General features: G+C 44.0%; 1 protein-coding gene and 1 pseudogene across 2 annotated transcripts; both read right to left on the bottom strand.

Moving 5' to 3' along the window:
* Positions 1–5: 5 nt before the first annotated feature.
* Positions 6–4,727, bottom strand: b3gnt9 (UDP-GlcNAc:betaGal beta-1,3-N-acetylglucosaminyltransferase 9). Its single transcript, XM_021570145.3, has 3 exons — positions 4,450–4,727; positions 3,845–3,902; positions 6–3,644 (listed from the first exon to the last, which is right to left on the bottom strand). The coding sequence occupies exon 3, from the start codon at positions 3,325–3,327 to the stop codon at positions 1,963–1,965; it is 1,365 nt and encodes a 454-aa protein (XP_021425820.2). The 5' UTR covers positions 3,328–3,644; positions 3,845–3,902; positions 4,450–4,727; the 3' UTR covers positions 6–1,962.
* Positions 4,728–5,030: 303 nt separating this feature from the next.
* LOC110494820 (BBSome complex member BBS2-like) lies at positions 5,031–15,713 on the bottom strand (annotated as a pseudogene). Its single transcript, XR_016490502.1, has 16 exons — positions 15,444–15,713; positions 15,205–15,330; positions 15,029–15,091; positions 14,841–14,873; positions 14,033–14,067; positions 13,949–13,958; positions 13,794–13,898; positions 13,565–13,668; positions 13,264–13,394; positions 13,016–13,155; positions 10,082–10,216; positions 9,656–9,816; positions 9,300–9,429; positions 9,048–9,136; positions 5,586–5,723; positions 5,031–5,474 (listed from the first exon to the last, which is right to left on the bottom strand). The product of XR_016490502.1 is annotated as a BBSome complex member BBS2-like (transcript).
* Between the last annotated feature and the right edge of the window lie 1,688 nt (positions 15,714–17,401).

The raw sequence follows: 17,401 nt of genomic DNA, 5'->3' as shown, positions 1-17,401 counted from the left end.
TGAGCTGTATTTTTTTCTTTTTAAAGAACAAAAAAGCAGTACATGCACATGTTTTCCACCAGGGACAATTTCAGTGTTAACTGATTGCTTTACATTTTGATATCAACAGCATGTCGTCTACTTACAGCATTTGGACTACAGTTGGAGGTATAGCTGAACATAACAAGTTTAAAAAGAAACAGCATGTAAGGATTCTGATTATCAGAAGTATTGTAAATGAAAGCACACCACACTCAACTGTTCAGGGTTTACTCTGGGCTTTGGTTTGTTGCTTGGTGATTGTCATCTTCAGTGTAGCTAATTGTGAACTAAAAAAGTAGGTGCTGTGCACATAACATTCATGAATATGAAAACTGTACCTCTGTTGGAAAGTTTCTAAGAAAGATTTCTGGAACTACACTGAACAAAAATATAAATGCAACATGTAAAGTGTTGGTCCCATGTTTCATGAGCTGAAATATAAGATCCCAGAAATGTTCCATATGCAGAAACAGCTTATTTCTCTAAAATGTTGTACACAAATTTGTTTATACCCCTGTTAGTGAGCATTTCTCCTTTGCCAAGATAATCCATCCACCTGACAGGTGTGGCACATCAAGAAGCTGATTAAACAGCATGATCATTACACAGGTGCACCTTGTGCTGGTGCCAATAAAAAGGCCAGTGTAAAGTTTTGCCACACAACACAATGCCACAGATGTCTCAAGTTTTGAGGGAGTGCGCAATTGGCATGCTGACTGCAGCAATGTCCACCAGAGCTGTTGCCAGATAATTGAATGTTAATTTCTCTATCATAAGCCGCCTCCAACATCGTTTTAGAGAATTTGGCAGTACGTCCAACCGGCCTTGCAATCGCAGACCACATTTATGGCGTTGTGTTGGTGAGTGGTTTGCTGATGTCAACATTGTGAGCAGAGTGCCCCCTGGTGGCGATGGGGTTATGATTTGGGCAGGCATAAGCTACAGACAACAAACACAATTGCATTTATCAATGGCAATTTGAATGCAAAGATACCAGCAACTTCGCACAGCCATTGAAGAGGAGTGGGACAACATTTCTTTGAAATTGTTGCATTTATATTTTTGTTCAGGATATATATAATGAGGTCCATCGGGGACTTCCTGCCACAGCTACAGTTGATGCATTGAGTTTGTCTCCCTTCATTTCAGATTCAAGTCTACCTACATGTATCATCTGATGTGTAATCACACACAAAGGGTGTGTTCGTAAATTCAATCTGGATTCGTAAATTCAGAGCGTTGTCAGATTGTCCGTTCGTAAATTCAGAGCGTGGCGCTTCAGAGCTTGCTAGCTACTTTCAGACACAAATTAGAGAACACCTCACTCTAACCATTTTACTCGCTCTAGCAGAACTATCCAGAGTGTAGGTGACTGTAACTGTGCTGCTGGAAACAATCTAATTACATTTTTGCCGACGTTTACTGACGCCGGCCATATTCAACGGGTGTTGAGTATTCGTAAATTCACCAGTTATTCTGCGCTCTGACACACTCAGACAAGAGTGCTCTGAAATCGGAGTAGATAGCCAGAGTGAATTTACGAACGCACCCAAAGATACTTCATTTACAACGCCGAACTGTATATTCTACTGCACAAAATCAACCTGGCACATGTTTCAATCTATATTGACCTTATTGAGGCTCTGTGCAATAAACTAAACAAAGTAAGTCATACTGTACCTAAATTGAGCAGGGGTGTTTTTAAAACATTACCACCACAGTAAATTTACCAACTGGTTTTACATCCAGGATTTTTCCAAGAAAAAGATAAGGAAAAAAAACTGTTTCCTAGAGACAATGCACATTTACCATGGCTGTAAACTGTTAAGCAAAAACCACTGTGTTACCTAAAAATAACTGTACCAAACATTCAATCACAGCTTCCATATCCCAATGGCTCTTTCACAGTGTAGTCCCTCTAATCGACATAACACAAAGCCCTCAATGCTTTACAAACACTGTAACATCATAGTCCTGTTCCACTGTAGTCTCGGAGTCCTGTCCTGTTGTCCCGAGTACCTTGCCCCTCCACTTAAAGGGCCATGGGGTGGGGGCCAGGTTACTGTGACAGCTCAGTTGGGGGTCATGCAGCAGGTTCCACATGAGCCAGATCTGTGGCACTGTCAGGCTGTGTACCACCATCAGCTCCCTGTAGAAACAAGGGTCAAACACCTGGAGGTGGGGAGCAGCAGAGGGGCGCACAATTCCAAAAGTACGGAAACCTTCATGGCGTGACGGTTTGACTCCGATTCTCTTTAAGCACATGCCTAAGAACACATCGTCGATGGGGAATAATTCTACCTGCTGACACGCTCCACTCAGCCGCCTGGCGGTGTGACCGGACATCACAAAGCCTCCCCCTCCTGCATATGACGGATACATCGTCTGGCCGTACACAAACTCAGGCACAAAGTACTTGCTGCTGCGCCGGCGGATGGGGCGGGCGTGGTGGATGATGTCACCCACAAAGAGGTCCTTGTCAGGCTTCTGACCCTTCAGCATCTGCAAAATGTTGTCTATATTCACGTAGACATCCGCATCACCTTTGAAGATAAACTGGACATTGGAGCAGCTGCCATTCACCCACTGGAGGAAGTGGGTCTCTTTAAGTGTCAAGTTGAAAAATGTGTCATCAAAGTCCCAGAGGAGAATGTCCCCAAAGGTGTGGCTCTCATAGGCAAGGAGCCGGTCCCATAAAGGAAGGGCTGTCTTGTTCCTGGGTACCCCAAGGAGGAATACAGTCTTCACTGTCTGCCCATCCTGGAGAACACCCTCTCTTCCCCAGGTGTGCCGCACTACCTGCCTCCTTTCAAAGTCTGCTGCTACGGACTTGATAGTAATGAGCATGTAGAGCTCACCTGAGCACTTCCCTGGCTGGTCTATCAGCAGTCTGAAGTCCCGGTTGTCCTTATCTCTTAGGTAACCTTCAAAGTCAAAAGGTGGTTGTGTGGGTAAAACAGGAGCAGCCTTTGTTGGAGCAACCTTCTTTGTCCCCTCATCTTTCTTTGACTTGGATCTAGATTTGGTCTTGGTCTTAGGTTTGGATTTAGACTGAAGTTTGTACTTCGGATGTGACTGAGGCTCAGACTGGCACTTTGTCTTATCTGGGTGCGTAGAGGGGACCAGTTTAGTCACATGGCTCTCTGGTAGAGCCCCTAGAAGAGCACGGGAGCTTGTAGAGCCCTGCTCTAAGTGCCAAGTGTCCCAGGTGGGAGTGAAGCATTGGTGGGCATACAACAGCAGACAGAGTAGCCCCAACATGATTAGGGTGCACAGAACATCTCCTTTTATGTGAATTCTCCTCATTGTGTCCCACTGAACCTATTTCCCTTCACAGGCTGATTTAATGTACAACTCTTTTCCCATTAATTTGTATTTTCCTCTTCCTCAGTATCTCTGAGATCAGAAAGCTCCATACAGCATCCTGTGAAGAGTTCACAATAGTGATCACCCATGCAAGAGCAATTCCCGAGAGGTTTTCTGGGGGACCCTGAGGTCCTGCTGGATAATGCTCCGTAACCCAACACTCTGCAGTCCTTATGTTTCTACTCCAGTATCTCAGAGGGGTTTTCCCTTTAGTCCGCAAAATTCATTCCATTCCATCTCTTCAGCAGGCTGTAATCCTAGATATGAAAATAAATCACGAGAATTACATTGTACACAAACAAGGAAAATAACAAAATTTGACAAAAGTTTTTTTGTTGTTACTTTTATATTTGCAGTTACTTTGTTCTTATTTTTCTTTGACTTTATTATTCATAAATGATCTGCAGTTCAAACTAATTTCCCCAAGTTTCCAGAACTAATGCAAGAATGTTCCTACCTTTTCCTGTAGCAGACACGCCCCCTCAAAGGAACAGAACAGATCATCTCCCAGTAGTCTACAGAAATTGACCACGGTTTCCAAGTTAGCGTTCAAATGACACCTCAGAAGCAAATGTTAAGCCAGACCAAAATGTTCCAAAAGATTTTGAAGAACGACTTCATTGCCACCCTCTCCTATAGGAAAAATCTGGTCAATTCGGCTATTATGAGGGCGTGTCGGATCTTATGTAAACTCTACATAAGATTTCTAAATAGAAAATGATTTATTGTGTGCGTTAGAACATAGTGTTCCTAACTCAATGTCCCGATCTTAATCTCCTTCACTAATGTAACTATTTATTGGTTCACCATGCAGTTTATAATTGGCAAAAATGCATCTTAAAATGCATCATTTTTCGGACATGCATGCGTTAACTCAAAGGAAAGCTTTTGTCGCATGTAAAAAAAGAAAAAAACCGACCATGACGCATTAGATTTACATAGAATTGCCAGACTGTTGCATATTTGCATAATACAGGGAGCCCTATATTGAATGACAGCGTTTGTATTGTATCAGTATATGTGTACAAAGTATTATATCTACGCATCAGTCATCATACTTACCACAACATATGAAAGTCACCAAAGAGATTTATAGCGCAACTGCCAAACCCGGGAACATCTGGTTTCTGTATGAAAACTGCAGTCTCTGACAGTGCTGGGGTCCAACAAAAACGAAGTTTAAAATGGAGAGAGAAAAATACATGGTGTATGGAGGGAGGCTCAGTAAGGTAAAGTTAACTTTTTGAAAAACGTGCAAAATCGGCAAGACAGCATTTTAACGGGATTCATTTCACTGGTCACGTGACACGTGTGGGAGTCGCTGGTCCAGCTGTGCGCCAGATGCCAGCGCAGCAACTGGAAGCGGACTCTCCAAGAATATGAAGGAAGGGGAAAGGGGGGAGCATAATGATCCGGACCTAGCAGACTTATTCTTTTGTCAGACACTTTGTACTTTTATCGTGGTGATTGATGTCCTTGCAATACAGCACCATATGCACTTCTAGCCCCTAGCTGTCTTAAATGGCTGCAATTTAGGAGCTGGATACACTTAACAGCAATCTGTCCTGAGAGACATTGAAGACATTCATTCAACCAACAAGACTTGAATGAAAATACTACAATGAAAACAAAAAACAGACATATTAAGTTAAAAGACCATTTCATTTAGAGTTACATTTTCTGCACACACAAAGTTCCCTGTCTATTTACAACCTACAAAATGTAAACGTGTATCACACTATGCTGGTCCCATTTAACATTAAAGGAGTATAGATTTATTTGGCTAGAAAACCACATTTACAACATGACAGTTACTCCCACCCACTGACTCTTCTAAAACATCACTGCTGACCAATATGACATCTTGGGGTGCTTTTCTTCAGGCCTTGCCACTAGTGAACTAGACTTTCTTCACACTTATAAATCCTCCTCTCCTGGCTCCCCCCGGACTGGCTCCCCCCTCTCACACAGGGGGTACCATCAGGAAGAGGCTGTGCCTGCTCTCATGATCTTGAACAGGGCATTGACATTGTTGTTTTTGATAGCGTCCCGGCAGGCTGTGATAACCTGATTCTTCGGCTTACCCACTGAGAGAGACAAATAGTAGTAGAGGTTAGGAAAGACATGAACTCTTCAAAACACATTCAAACCTCTACAATTGCTATCCCCTACTGATCACCCTGTCAACCCCTACTCACCTCTCAGTCTCCCTGTCCTCTGAATGGGCTTGGTTGACAGACTTAAGAGCATTGTGATTGTTGGATCCGATCTTGTACTCATTGATCAGATCTCTCTTCAGGTCATAGAGCTCAATGTAGAGCTTCTTCATGTTCCTCCTGTCATGCAAAAAGATGAAGGGATGAAAAGAAAAGCCAAGCAGAGAAATCATGGTGGTTGTTGTGGCTTCACTTGAAAATAAAAGAGAGCCGCACACTCTAGGAGCTCAGATGCAAAAATTCGACAGCCAAGCTGTCTTCATCAGGGTATGTTGTGGCTTCACTAACTTGTCCCTCCAGCATGTTACGGATGTGATTAGAATGATCTGCAATGGCCTCCATCAGCATTTGGTGGACAGAGTGATAGTTATCTACCTGTTCAAACAATAGGTAACTTTGCGTAACGGTTTGTAACCCCGTTTCTCTGAAGGAGATGAGGAAGACATCTCACTGTGGGACGCGCCCTCTTTTGTGGGTCATTGGTTGAAACCAATCATGCCTAACAGACAAATCAGAGCTTTATGGGTGTATGCCCCGTGTGTTTCCTCATTCTAAGAACTACCTCTTACACAAATCGTGCAAGAGGGGCAATCTGGTGAGATCTCCTTCAGAGAACCCGGGTTACATACCATAACCCAAAGTTCTTTCAGTCGACTCGGTTGGACATTTCACTATGGGACACTTGCAAAGCTCCCCGATTGCCGATAGTACCTTTCCTGAGAAGCCTGTTGTGGTACTTGGTAATGTACCTGATCCATCCTACTCAGCTCCAGTCCAAGGACTCTGTGCGTCAGGGAGGTCGCAGTAACGTCCACGCAATAGAACCTCACAAAGGTGTGAGAGGAAGCCTAACTAGCCGCACAAATCTCCAAGACGGAGATGCCTCTATACAGTGCCCATGACGTGGCAATTCCTCAAGTGAAATGTGCGCGGACACCCAGGGGAGACTGCAATCCCAGACAACTATACACCTTGGCGATAGCCTCCACTACCCAATGGGTGAGGCATTGTTTGATCAGGGGTGGAAAAGCAAATAAAAAGTTGGTCACAACTCCGGAATGGCCTAGTGCTGTCCATGTTCAGTAGATGCGCAGTGCACGCACTTAAGGCGCCGCTGCTTTGGAGAAGAGAACAGCGGAGGGTGGAAGGGAAAAAGGTCACCGGCTTGACTACTGTAAGTCATGGGAATTACCTTAGAAATGAACCGGGCGTAAGGATGTATAGCCTTGGAGTAGTCGGGGGTGAAACTGAGTGCATGAAAGAAGAACCGAGAACACATGAAGGTCGCTAACACACTTGGCCATAGCCAAGGCGAGCAACTGGGCTGTCTTATATGACAGAGTCTTAAGATCCACTGTCTCCAGGGATTCAAAGTGATTGCCTGTAAGTTCATCCAGAACCATTTCCAAATCCCATGATGAGGAAAGTGGCTTGGAGACCAGACAGAGATTGCGCACTCTGTACTGCCATGTAAATGGAGAGGAGGGCAGCAGTGTTCACGGAGTGCCCCACCTGAGATGCAGATCGGCAGATCCTCTCATGCACGGACGCGGTGAAGCGGTCATTGGGATGAGCGAGCTTGGGGGCAGAGGAAGAGGAGCTTATCCAGGGATGGCTCCACGGGAGGCGGGCTGAGCGATCCCGACGACTCCATGCTGTGCATATCCAAGTAGGGGTAGCCAGTCACAGGAGAAGGTGACTTGAGTGGCACACCCAGGAAGACTCCAACAACGCCAGACAGTTTAGGAAGGCTGGTACACGCTGTCGGACAGATGTAGAATTACTCTAAGAGATTCCATCCATCCTAGTCTTCTTGGAAGGTGTGGGAGGCGTTGAATACTCAACATCAAGTTTGGTTGCAGTGCATCTGATTGCCTCGAAGAAGGGGAGGTCAGTTCTTGAATCTTGTCCTACCTCTGCAGTCTGGCTGGGTAGCACAAACTGAGCAGAGGGGAGAAATTATTCAGGGGCGTAATCCATGTCCTGGTTAGAGAGGCCGCTGCCTGAAGCGGCAAAAGACATGCTGTCGTCCTCACTTCCGGATTCATCAGAATTAAGGTCCGCCTCAGACGGAGGCGGTAGCTTCTCCCTCCTCAGGGACTTCATTGTCAACAGAGTCGTCTTCGAGCAAGGACGAGGCCTGGGCAATACTGTCCATGAACTTGGCTCTAAGTCGTAGGCCACCGGAGCCTATTTGAGCGCAATGCACACAACTAGTGGGGTTGACGAGAGCCTCCATGGCGTGTTTGACGCCTAGGCAAGTATTACAGAGTGGATGGGAATCTGTCCCGGACAGATGCCCGCAATTGTAATGCCCGCAATCTTCACCTGAGTGATGATAGCCAGCTAACCGAGCCATCGCATGAGATACCAAGTGCCGACTCGGTGTGTAAACCAAATAACTCGAGGTAGAACGAACGGCTGGGCTATCATTCACAGGGGAAGGTAAAAAGGGATGGTGCTTCAATGGTGGGGTAACACACTGAAGAAACAGCACCGCTCGTGCTAGCCAAACAAACCGAATGGGGGATTAGCCCAAAGGATTCTAGCTAAAACACCAGTGGAACCGTTAGCACACTACACAGCCAAGACATTCAAAGGTTCAGCTAGCTAGCTCCGAACTGTGGAATCCGACAGAGAGTAGAGACCCCAGGTATAAGTAGCTTAAATTTGTGGGAACCTGCAATTAGCGGGATGCTAAAGCAGTGGAGCTAGCTAGCTAACAAGGCCAGGCAACAGATGTACTGTAGCTAGCCAATGACAAAAAGTTCTGCTAACAAGCTAACTAAGGTATCTTCACTCTGTAAAGTTAACCTTAAGATTTCAGAAACTCCCTGAAAATAGAAAATAAGCCACCCAATGCTCCATGGTGGGGTGGTAACCCACCAGGAAAGAAAAGTTAAGTTGAGAGCTAGTTTTCTGAAGAACACTGCTTAGTGAGCTAGTACCCAAATAGACTTGTGACGATGCAAAGAAATAGGAAACCAGAGCAGTGCAGGGTTTTATATAGACACGAGCGGCATACACCCACAAAGCTCTGATTGGCCTGTTAGGTTTGATTGAATAAGGCTTCAACCAATGACCCGTAAAAGAGGGTGTGTCCCATAGTGAGACGTCAAACCGAGTCGACTGAAAGAGAACATAGAAATGTTAGGCACACTACACAAAAATAATGCGATAACAAAGATGTTGTGAGGTTGTTAACGAGAGAAATGCCATTGGTGTGAAGGTTGAGGTGGGTAGTGTGGGAACAGGTTTGTTCACCTCAGTCATGGTGGTCCGCAGCTTCCCAAAGTACGTGGGGAAGTCTGCCTCTGCCTGTAGGTCTATGTCGTGTGTGATTAGTGTGATCTGATTGGAAAGCAAAGAACCACTGAAGGGGCCATTTTGAAATACTACAGATCTCCTGTGCATGAAGATGTGTGTTAACACATGTAGACATACCTCTGCCCATGGCGCAGAAAGTTGAACGTCACAACTGGGGTATCAATGCCCTCCGGTAGAAGGATGATCTGGTTCAGCCACATGACGACCTAAAGACGAGAATACAGATGTTCTGTAATAACAGTTAACATTACTATGAAGCAGAATGCCAGAGGGGCTTGGACGAGTCTGAAGAGGAGCGTGACAGCACATGGAAGTGTGTGTGTAAGTTAGAGTAACAGAGAGTGAAATACAAAGAATGAATGTGCTTACTCTCTGTGGCCTGGCGAAGGTGACTTTCCCAGTAGGTTGAGATACCTCAGGATCAACATTAAGATCATACATGGAGAAGCCAGGCAGCTGACGCAGCTGACGCATATTCTTAAAGACGTGGAACTGAACGCTGGAGGAAAGGGAAGAGAAAGAATAAGCACATTCAAATTACAAAATGATTTATTGTTGTCATTAGACAGAGCTAAAGTACTGCTAAACTTACAAAGTCGGAAAGTAATCGATTGTCAAAATCAATGATTGGTTGTTTAAAAGTGTGAATTTCACTGGCAAATCACTTCACTAACACATCTATGCAAAGGACTCAGCTGTCTCTTTCATAATTAAAATATGTGTACCTGCTCTTGCCGCAAACAAAAACTTTGATGTGTAAATCCACAAGGAGGAATGATGGGAACACGGATACAACCAGACCAATTCTGGGCACTGGGGTGTACCACATGACTTTCACTCTCGAAAATTCCCTCAGCGAAAATCAGCACGGCTCTAATGATGGTCTCTGTAGGGGGAAATCCAAGAGGACAGTACTCAGCCCACTCAGTTACCACAGCAAGCCACATGAGGCTGCACATTCTGGATTATAGGATGGTGAGTGGAGAGAGTGATTGGGTTCAATGTGGGACAGGCTGAAGTTTGGTCAGCATGGTGAGTTTCTGTGTGGTTTTAGGACTGTGTAAGTGAGCTGCTTACTGTGTTTTGATGACAGTGCATGAATGTGTTGGTGGTTAGTAGGGAGGGTATCTGTTTGGGGTGATGGTGTTTACCATTGGGCGTGGAGATGCTGAGCTCTGTGTGCCCTCTGGGACTCCGTGGCAGCTCTGACAGAGGGCAGTCTAGAGCTGGGTATTGGCTGGTATCACCCCCATCTGGGTATCACCTTCTGAAGTCCCTGGGACAGCCTGCTACACAAGACACACAGTCCTTTACACTAAGGTACAAACACTATGCAAGTGTATGTTTGTACATAGAGTGGGAGGATCCATGTTCTCCTCAGAGTAACTGATAGGTCAGGGAATGTTTGTCTGAGGTGTGGGTGTTTGATTGTACATGTGGGCTTTAGCATTATCCTCTAATATTAGTTACTTCAGAGAGTTTCAGTGTGTATATATAAATGTCAACGTGTGTTTGGTTGTAGCTTTATCCTCATAGTTGATTGTGTGAAAGTGTTTGTCAGTGTCTGTTCTTAGTAGGGCAGACACTGACAAACAGACCTGCACCAGGCTGGGAAGACTGAATCTGCAATAGGTAAGCAGCTTGGTTTGAAGAAATCCACTGTGGGAGCAATTATTAGGATATGGAAGACATACAAGACCACTGATAATTTCCCTCGATCTGGGGCTCCACGCAAGATTTCACCCCGTGGTGTCAAAATGATCACTAGAACTGTGAGCAAAAATCCCAGAACCACACGGGGGGACCTAGTGAATGACCTACAGAGAGCTGGGACCAAAGTAACAAAGCCTACCATCAGTAACACACTACGCCGCCAGGGACTTAAATCCTGCAGTGCCAGACGTGTCCCCCTGCTTAAGCCAGTACATGTCCAGGCCCGTCTGAAGTTTGCTAGAGAGCATTTGGATGATCCAGAAGAAGATTGGGAGAATGTCATATGGTCAGATGAAACCAAAATATAACTTTTTGGTAAAAACTCAACTCGTCGTGTTAGGAGGACAAAGAATGCTGAGTTGCATCCAAAGAACACCATACCTACTGTGAAGCATGGGGGTGGAAACATCATGCTTTGGGGCTGTTTTTCTGCAAAGGGACCAGGACGACTGATCCGTGTAAAGGAAAGAATGAATGGGGCCAAGTATCGTGAGATTTTGAGTGAAAACGTCATTCCATCAGCAAGGGCATTGAAGATGAAACGTGGCTGGGTCTTTCAGCATGACAATGATCCCAAACACACCTCCCGGGCAACGAAGGAGTGGCTTTGTAAGAAGCATTTCAAGGTCCTGGAGGGGCCTAGCCAGTCTCCAGATCTCAACCCCATAGAAAATCTTTGGAGGGAGTTGAAAGTCTGTGTTGTCCAGCAACAGCCCCAAAACATCACTGCTCTAGAGGAGATCTGCATGGAGGAATAGGCCAAAATACCAGCAACAGTGTGTGAAAACCTTACAGACTTACAGAAAACGTTTGACCTCTGTCATTGCCAACAAAGGGTATATAACAAAGTATTGAGATAAACTTTTGTTATTGACCAAATACTTATTTTCCACCATAATTTGCAAATAAATTCATAAAAAATCCTACAATGTGATTTTCTGGAATTTTTTTCTCATTTTGTCTGTCATAGTTGAAGTGTACCTATGATGAAAATTACAGGCCTCTCTTGTCTTTTTAAGTGGGAGAACTTGCACAATTGGTGGCTGACTAAATACTTTTTTGCCCCACTGTATATATAGACACACCCTATGTTTGAATAAAATCAACTATATATAGACTACTGAGCCTGTCTGATGCTTAAAGCAATGCAATTAAAAATGAAGACATAAAATGACTAAAGAGGGAGCCAGAGATCAATATCGCCTAACCAGAACAGTTTCATTTTGTTTATAGTAAATCAATATCATGTGGTTAATCAAAATTCTATGAAAATGATGCAAATCTAAAAGTAACTTCTATTGCCAATATGTAGAAGTAGCCTACATAAAGCCAACAAATAAAAACATTGCAGCCCGGAGGTAGAAGATATCCTGATAAAAATAAATATCCTATGAATCACATTGGCTACGCATGGCCTGTCTGCAAGGAACTTGACACATTGTGTCAACTATTAACTTGATCCAGCATGAGGTGAGCAAACTTGCAGCATTGTATAAAATATTCTGGGCCCTCAGAGTTTCCTGCTCCAGTGAGCTACGGACAGACACAGCTGTAGGCTATTTGCGTAATGGATAAGAATTAATCAGGTAGGCATATTTAATGATGTTTTCACTGGATTAGAGCAGGACATGTTTTCCCCTTTCATGCCGAGTAGTTATGGAAAGGGAGAGAGCTGGAAAGATGTTTCTAATAGGATACGTTGAGGAACGATTGTCCTTCTCAATGGATGTAAAAAACACACTTAATTTACTTGCAGTTTGAGGCGGAAAAAAAGTGACTTTGAGAAGCTCCACAGTAATGGTGAGTTAAGACTATCATAAATAGTATCAGATCCCCAAATGGGCACATAGGCCTACATTTGCGCGCAGGCCAGGTATCCTAGGCCTACTTCTATGTGTAATCTGGCGTGTGTCTTTACTCAGGATTAACAGGAGCGCTCCAAACAAGAAAATTAATACATTGACAACTCATAAATGTAATTAAATAAACACAAACCTTTTTCTCACAAGTGTAGCCTACGTTGGGCGCTCTGCAGACAACATTTCCACTCCTACAATGACAACAGAAATTCCCGTAATTAAACAAACAATGTAGATGAGAAATTATGGAAATGAATAGTAGGCTAAATGTACTACTGGTGATACCAGTGTACCCTTCCTGAGGCCTCCGCAATGGATTAGTCTGCCCAGAAAGGCGTGAATCAGACAGGTGTCTCGTGTGCCATACATTTTAAAAATATATTTGCCACAGCTCGACTAACAAAATCTTACATTTTAAAAATATATTTGCCACAGCTCGACTAACAAAATCTCGGTTGACCAACAGCCTATCAACCAGTGGACTAAATGGGGTCAGCCCTAGTTCTTAGAAACCTTGGCATTCTCCTTATAGTTGCATAGTTCCAGTAGCAGGTTCTGCCTGAGTTGGCTCAGCTCTCGGATCAGATCCTGCTCAACACTGGAGTCCATCAGGTTCCCCTTCATCTCCTTACTGGCAGGCAGGTAGCCACGCACTGACAACAAGCATACAACACATTGGATATCAAAGACAAATTCTGAGAGAATACACACAAATAAACTAGGCCTATTCGAAGTAGTAGTAGTGTTACTCATGTCTTTACCTTCTCCCTCCACAGAGGTACAGATTAGCTGGATCTGTCCATCCATGCGATAGTCCCTCTCCACCACTCCAGCCACAGAGGACGAGAAGCTGTCTTTGAAGATGACATCAAAGATGACTTCTTCAAGGGGCCTTACAACATTCCTTACACTTGGAGGAAAGGCTGGTGCCAAGTGTCAACCAGTCCTAGACAATGTGACAAAGTGAAGGATTAGAGGACTTTGAAGACTCTCTTTGATTGGTTCTGTACTCATTTTAACAAATAGGTCTTCTCAATTGCCCTAAATTGATTGTTGACTGACACATCAAGGTGGTTTACCTTTCCATTGGACCAGCCCTTGATGAGTTCTACAACACCGTCAGCATTAAGGTCAGATACATGGATGCTCATTGCATGGTTCTTAGACTGCAGAGGGAAAGAGGCAGATCTTTAAACATAATGCTGGTTCAAATTCAATACATTTTGTGTAAAGTGACAGGGATGCATTAAGAAGGAAAACTAATATTCCACCCATTCAAAACATGCAGTACCTTGATTATCCAGTAGTGGGCAGTGTGGTCATAAACACCAACTGTTCCATTGGCAAGTGCATAAGCAAACCTGCTGCCATGCTTATGACAGAGGGAGGTAACCTTCTGAAAGATACAAAGAGAGAACAATCAGCACACATCCTCTCTTTGCTGACATTTTCTGTACTATACACAGCAAGATTTTTAAAAGTTTTAAAACATCAAATAGCTGCAGAATGGGTATGTAATATGAGCTATACCTAATTTTCACAAGTTCATCTTCTTTAATCAAAATCTAATTTATTGGTCACACGTGTTTAGCAGATAGTTATTGCGGGTGTAGAGAAATGCTTGTGCTTCTAGCTCCGACAGTGGAGTAATATCTAACAAGTAATATCTAACATTATTAAAGTGATAGTGTTTCATTTCATTAAAGTGGCCTGTGATTCCTAATCTATGTCTATAGGCAGCAGCCTCTGATATGCTGGAGATGGCTGTTTAACAGTCAGTGGTGTAGTATAAAATACAATACAGTATGTACATATGAAATGGATGATGCAATATTTTAACACAATTTAAAAGTGACTAAGATACTGTAGAACAGTGTGGAGTGCAGTTTATACATATGAGATGAGTAATGCTAGACACAGAACTTTATTACAGTGGCTACTGATCCATTTCTAAAAGTGGCCAGTGATTCCTAATCTATGTCTATAGGCATCTGCCTCTGATGTGCTAGTAATGGCTGTTTAGCAGTCTGATGGCCTTGAGATAGATGTTTTTTAGTCTCTCAGTCCCATCTTTGATGCACCTGTACTGACCTCGCCTTCTGGATAAATGCGGGGTGAACAGGCAGTGGCTCGGGTGGTTGATGTCCATGATGATCTTTTTGGCCTTCCTATGGCATCGGGTGCTGTAGGTGTCCAGGAGGGCAGGAAGTTTTCCCCCGGTAATGCGTTGGGCATACCACACCACCCACTGGAAAGCTTTGCGGTTGTGGGTGGTGCAGTTGCTGTACCAGGCGGTCATACAGCCCGACAGGATGCACTCAATTGTGCATCTGTATACCCTAATGTCAAAGTCCTCTGATCTGACAAGAAGCTGCAAAGACCAGACAAAATAAAATATACACAGTATATTACCCATTTTAGGATCTCGTATATTTATGTAATAACAACATTTAAAGTCGTCTAGCTGTACATTGCAAAGTACTTGCTTTCATCTTTGGATAAAACTTCTGCTAAATAAAATGTCACCTCATTTTTTCAATTGCCAGTAAAAACACAGAGAACCAATGACCGGACATTATCCCCCGTGTCCTGAAAAGGAACCCAGACAAACAAACAAACATAATTTCCTCAATTGTGGTAAAACTATTCCTATTTCAATGTTAGACAACAGTTCATATGATTAAGAGGAACACAATCCATACTGTCCAGAACTGGTCGTTCCCCTCACAGTCAAATCCTTGTAAGGCACAGTTTCCTCCGATGATGGTGAGGGGGGACTTAATGTTCGCCAATTTCCCTAAAGCGATGGCATTGTCCCCATCTGTCACCTAGAGGAAAGGAAATAGCATCATTATTTGCAAAACTGTATTATTATGTATTACTACTACAACAGAAGCATGATTATGTTGTATCATTGCTTCCTGTTCAGTTCTTGGCTCACCTCTCTGTTGAAGATGTCAGCAATTTCGTGTACATCATAGGCCAGGTTTGTCTGGGTGCCCACGAGGAGCGTGTCTCCAGTGGTGTTGGGTTGTCGAGTACCAGCTGTCAAGCAGCTCAATGCCTGGTTGATGTTGAGCAAAGAGATGTCGGAGTCCTGGGCACTCTGGCTCAGATGGTAGGCTGCCTGCCACTGGCCACGCATGTGAGGGTTATGGATGAACACCTGATAGAAGAGAGAAGATTGAATTACTTGAGCTGGAGTGCTATATTACGATGCATCAAGCTTCATGCATATATGTAAATGGAAACTACCAAAGGCAACTGGGCGAGGCCATACATTCCCTGATTGTGTGACTGCAGTGAGGCATGGGTGGATCCCTTTAAACTTGCCCATTGTAACCATGCAAGGGTTTATTTTATGGTTCATCTTGAGGGTGAGTGCCTTCGGGAAGTATTCAGGCCCCTTGACTTTTTCCAAATTTTGTTATGTTACAGCCTTATTCTAGAATAGATTTTTTTTAATCCTCAGCCATCTACACACAATAGCCGATAACGAAAATGTATTAAAAAAAACAACTGAAATACCTCATTTAGATAAGTATTCAGACCCTTTGCAATGAGAATCGAGTTGTTTCCACAACTTGATTGGAGTCCACCTGTTGTAAATTCAATTTATATGACATGATTTGGAAAGGCACACACCTGTCTATATAAGGTCTCACAGTTGACAGTGCATGTCAGAACAAAAAACCAAGCCATGAGGGTGAAGGAATTGTCAGTAGAGCCCCGAGACAGGATTGTATCGAGGCACAGATCTGGAGAAGGGTACCAAAAATCATTCTTAAATGGAAGAAGTTTGGAACCACCAAGACTGTTCTTAGAGCTGACCGCCCGGCCAAACTGAGCAATCGTGGGAGAAGTGCCTTGGTCAGGGAGGTGACCAAGAACCTGATGGTCACTCTGACAGAGCTCCAGAGTTCCTCTGTGGAGATGGCAGAAACTTACAGAAAGACAACCCTCTCTGCAGCACTCCACCAATCAGACCTTTGTGCTAGAGTGGCTAGATGGAAGCCACTCCTCAGTAAAAAAGCACATGACAGCCCACTTGGAGTTTGCCAAAAGGCACCTAAACACCCTCAGACCATGAGAAACAAGATGATCTTGTCTGATGAAACCAAGATTGAACTCTTTGGCCTGAATGCCAAGCATCGCGTCTGGAGGGAACCTGGCACCATCCCTATGGTGAAGCATGGTGGTGGTAGCATCACGCCGTGGGGATGTTTTCAGCGGCAGGAACTGGGAGACCAGTCAGGATTGAGGCAAAGATGAACAGAGCAAAGTACAGAGAGATCCTTGATGAAAACCTGCTCCAGAGTGCTCAGGACCTCAGACTGGGGTGAAGGTTCACCTTCCAACAGGACAACGACCCTAAGCACACAGCCAAGACAACTTCAGGACAAGTCTCTGAATGTCCTTGAGTGGCCCTGCCAGAACCCGGACTTAAACCCGATCGGACATCTCTGGAGAGACCTAAAAATAGCTGTGCAGCAACACTCCCCATCCAACCTGACAGACCTTGAGAGGATCTGCAGAGAAGAATGGGAGAAACTCCCCAAATACAGGTGTGCCAAGCTTGTAGCGTCATACCCAAGAAGACTCAAGGCTGCAATCGCTGCCAAAGGTGCTTCAACAATGTACTGAGTAAAGGGTTTGAATATTAATGTAAATGTGATATTTCTGTTTTTAAATTTGTATAAATTAGCTAAACTTTCAAAAACCTGTTTTTGCCTTGTCATTATGAGGTATTGTGTGTAGATTGAGGATGAAAAAACAATTGAATCTATTTTAGAATAAGGCTGTAACCTAATAAAATGTGGAAAAAGTCAAGGGGTCTGAATTATTTGCGAAGGCACTGTAGACACCAAAATGGTGACACAATACTAAAACGAAAATAAC

Source organism: Oncorhynchus mykiss, chromosome 2 (assembly GCF_057628025.1).
Source record: "Oncorhynchus mykiss isolate SJ-2025 chromosome 2, ASM5762802v1, whole genome shotgun sequence".
Classification (NCBI taxonomy): domain Eukaryota; kingdom Metazoa; phylum Chordata; class Actinopteri; order Salmoniformes; family Salmonidae; genus Oncorhynchus; species Oncorhynchus mykiss.
This window is presented reverse-complemented; position numbering and strand designations above follow the sequence as displayed.

Coding starts and splice junctions, on each gene's coding strand:
- b3gnt9 (XM_021570145.3), bottom strand. CDS start 3,327: ATGAGGAGAATTCACATAAAAGGAGATGTTCTGTGCACCCTAATCATG.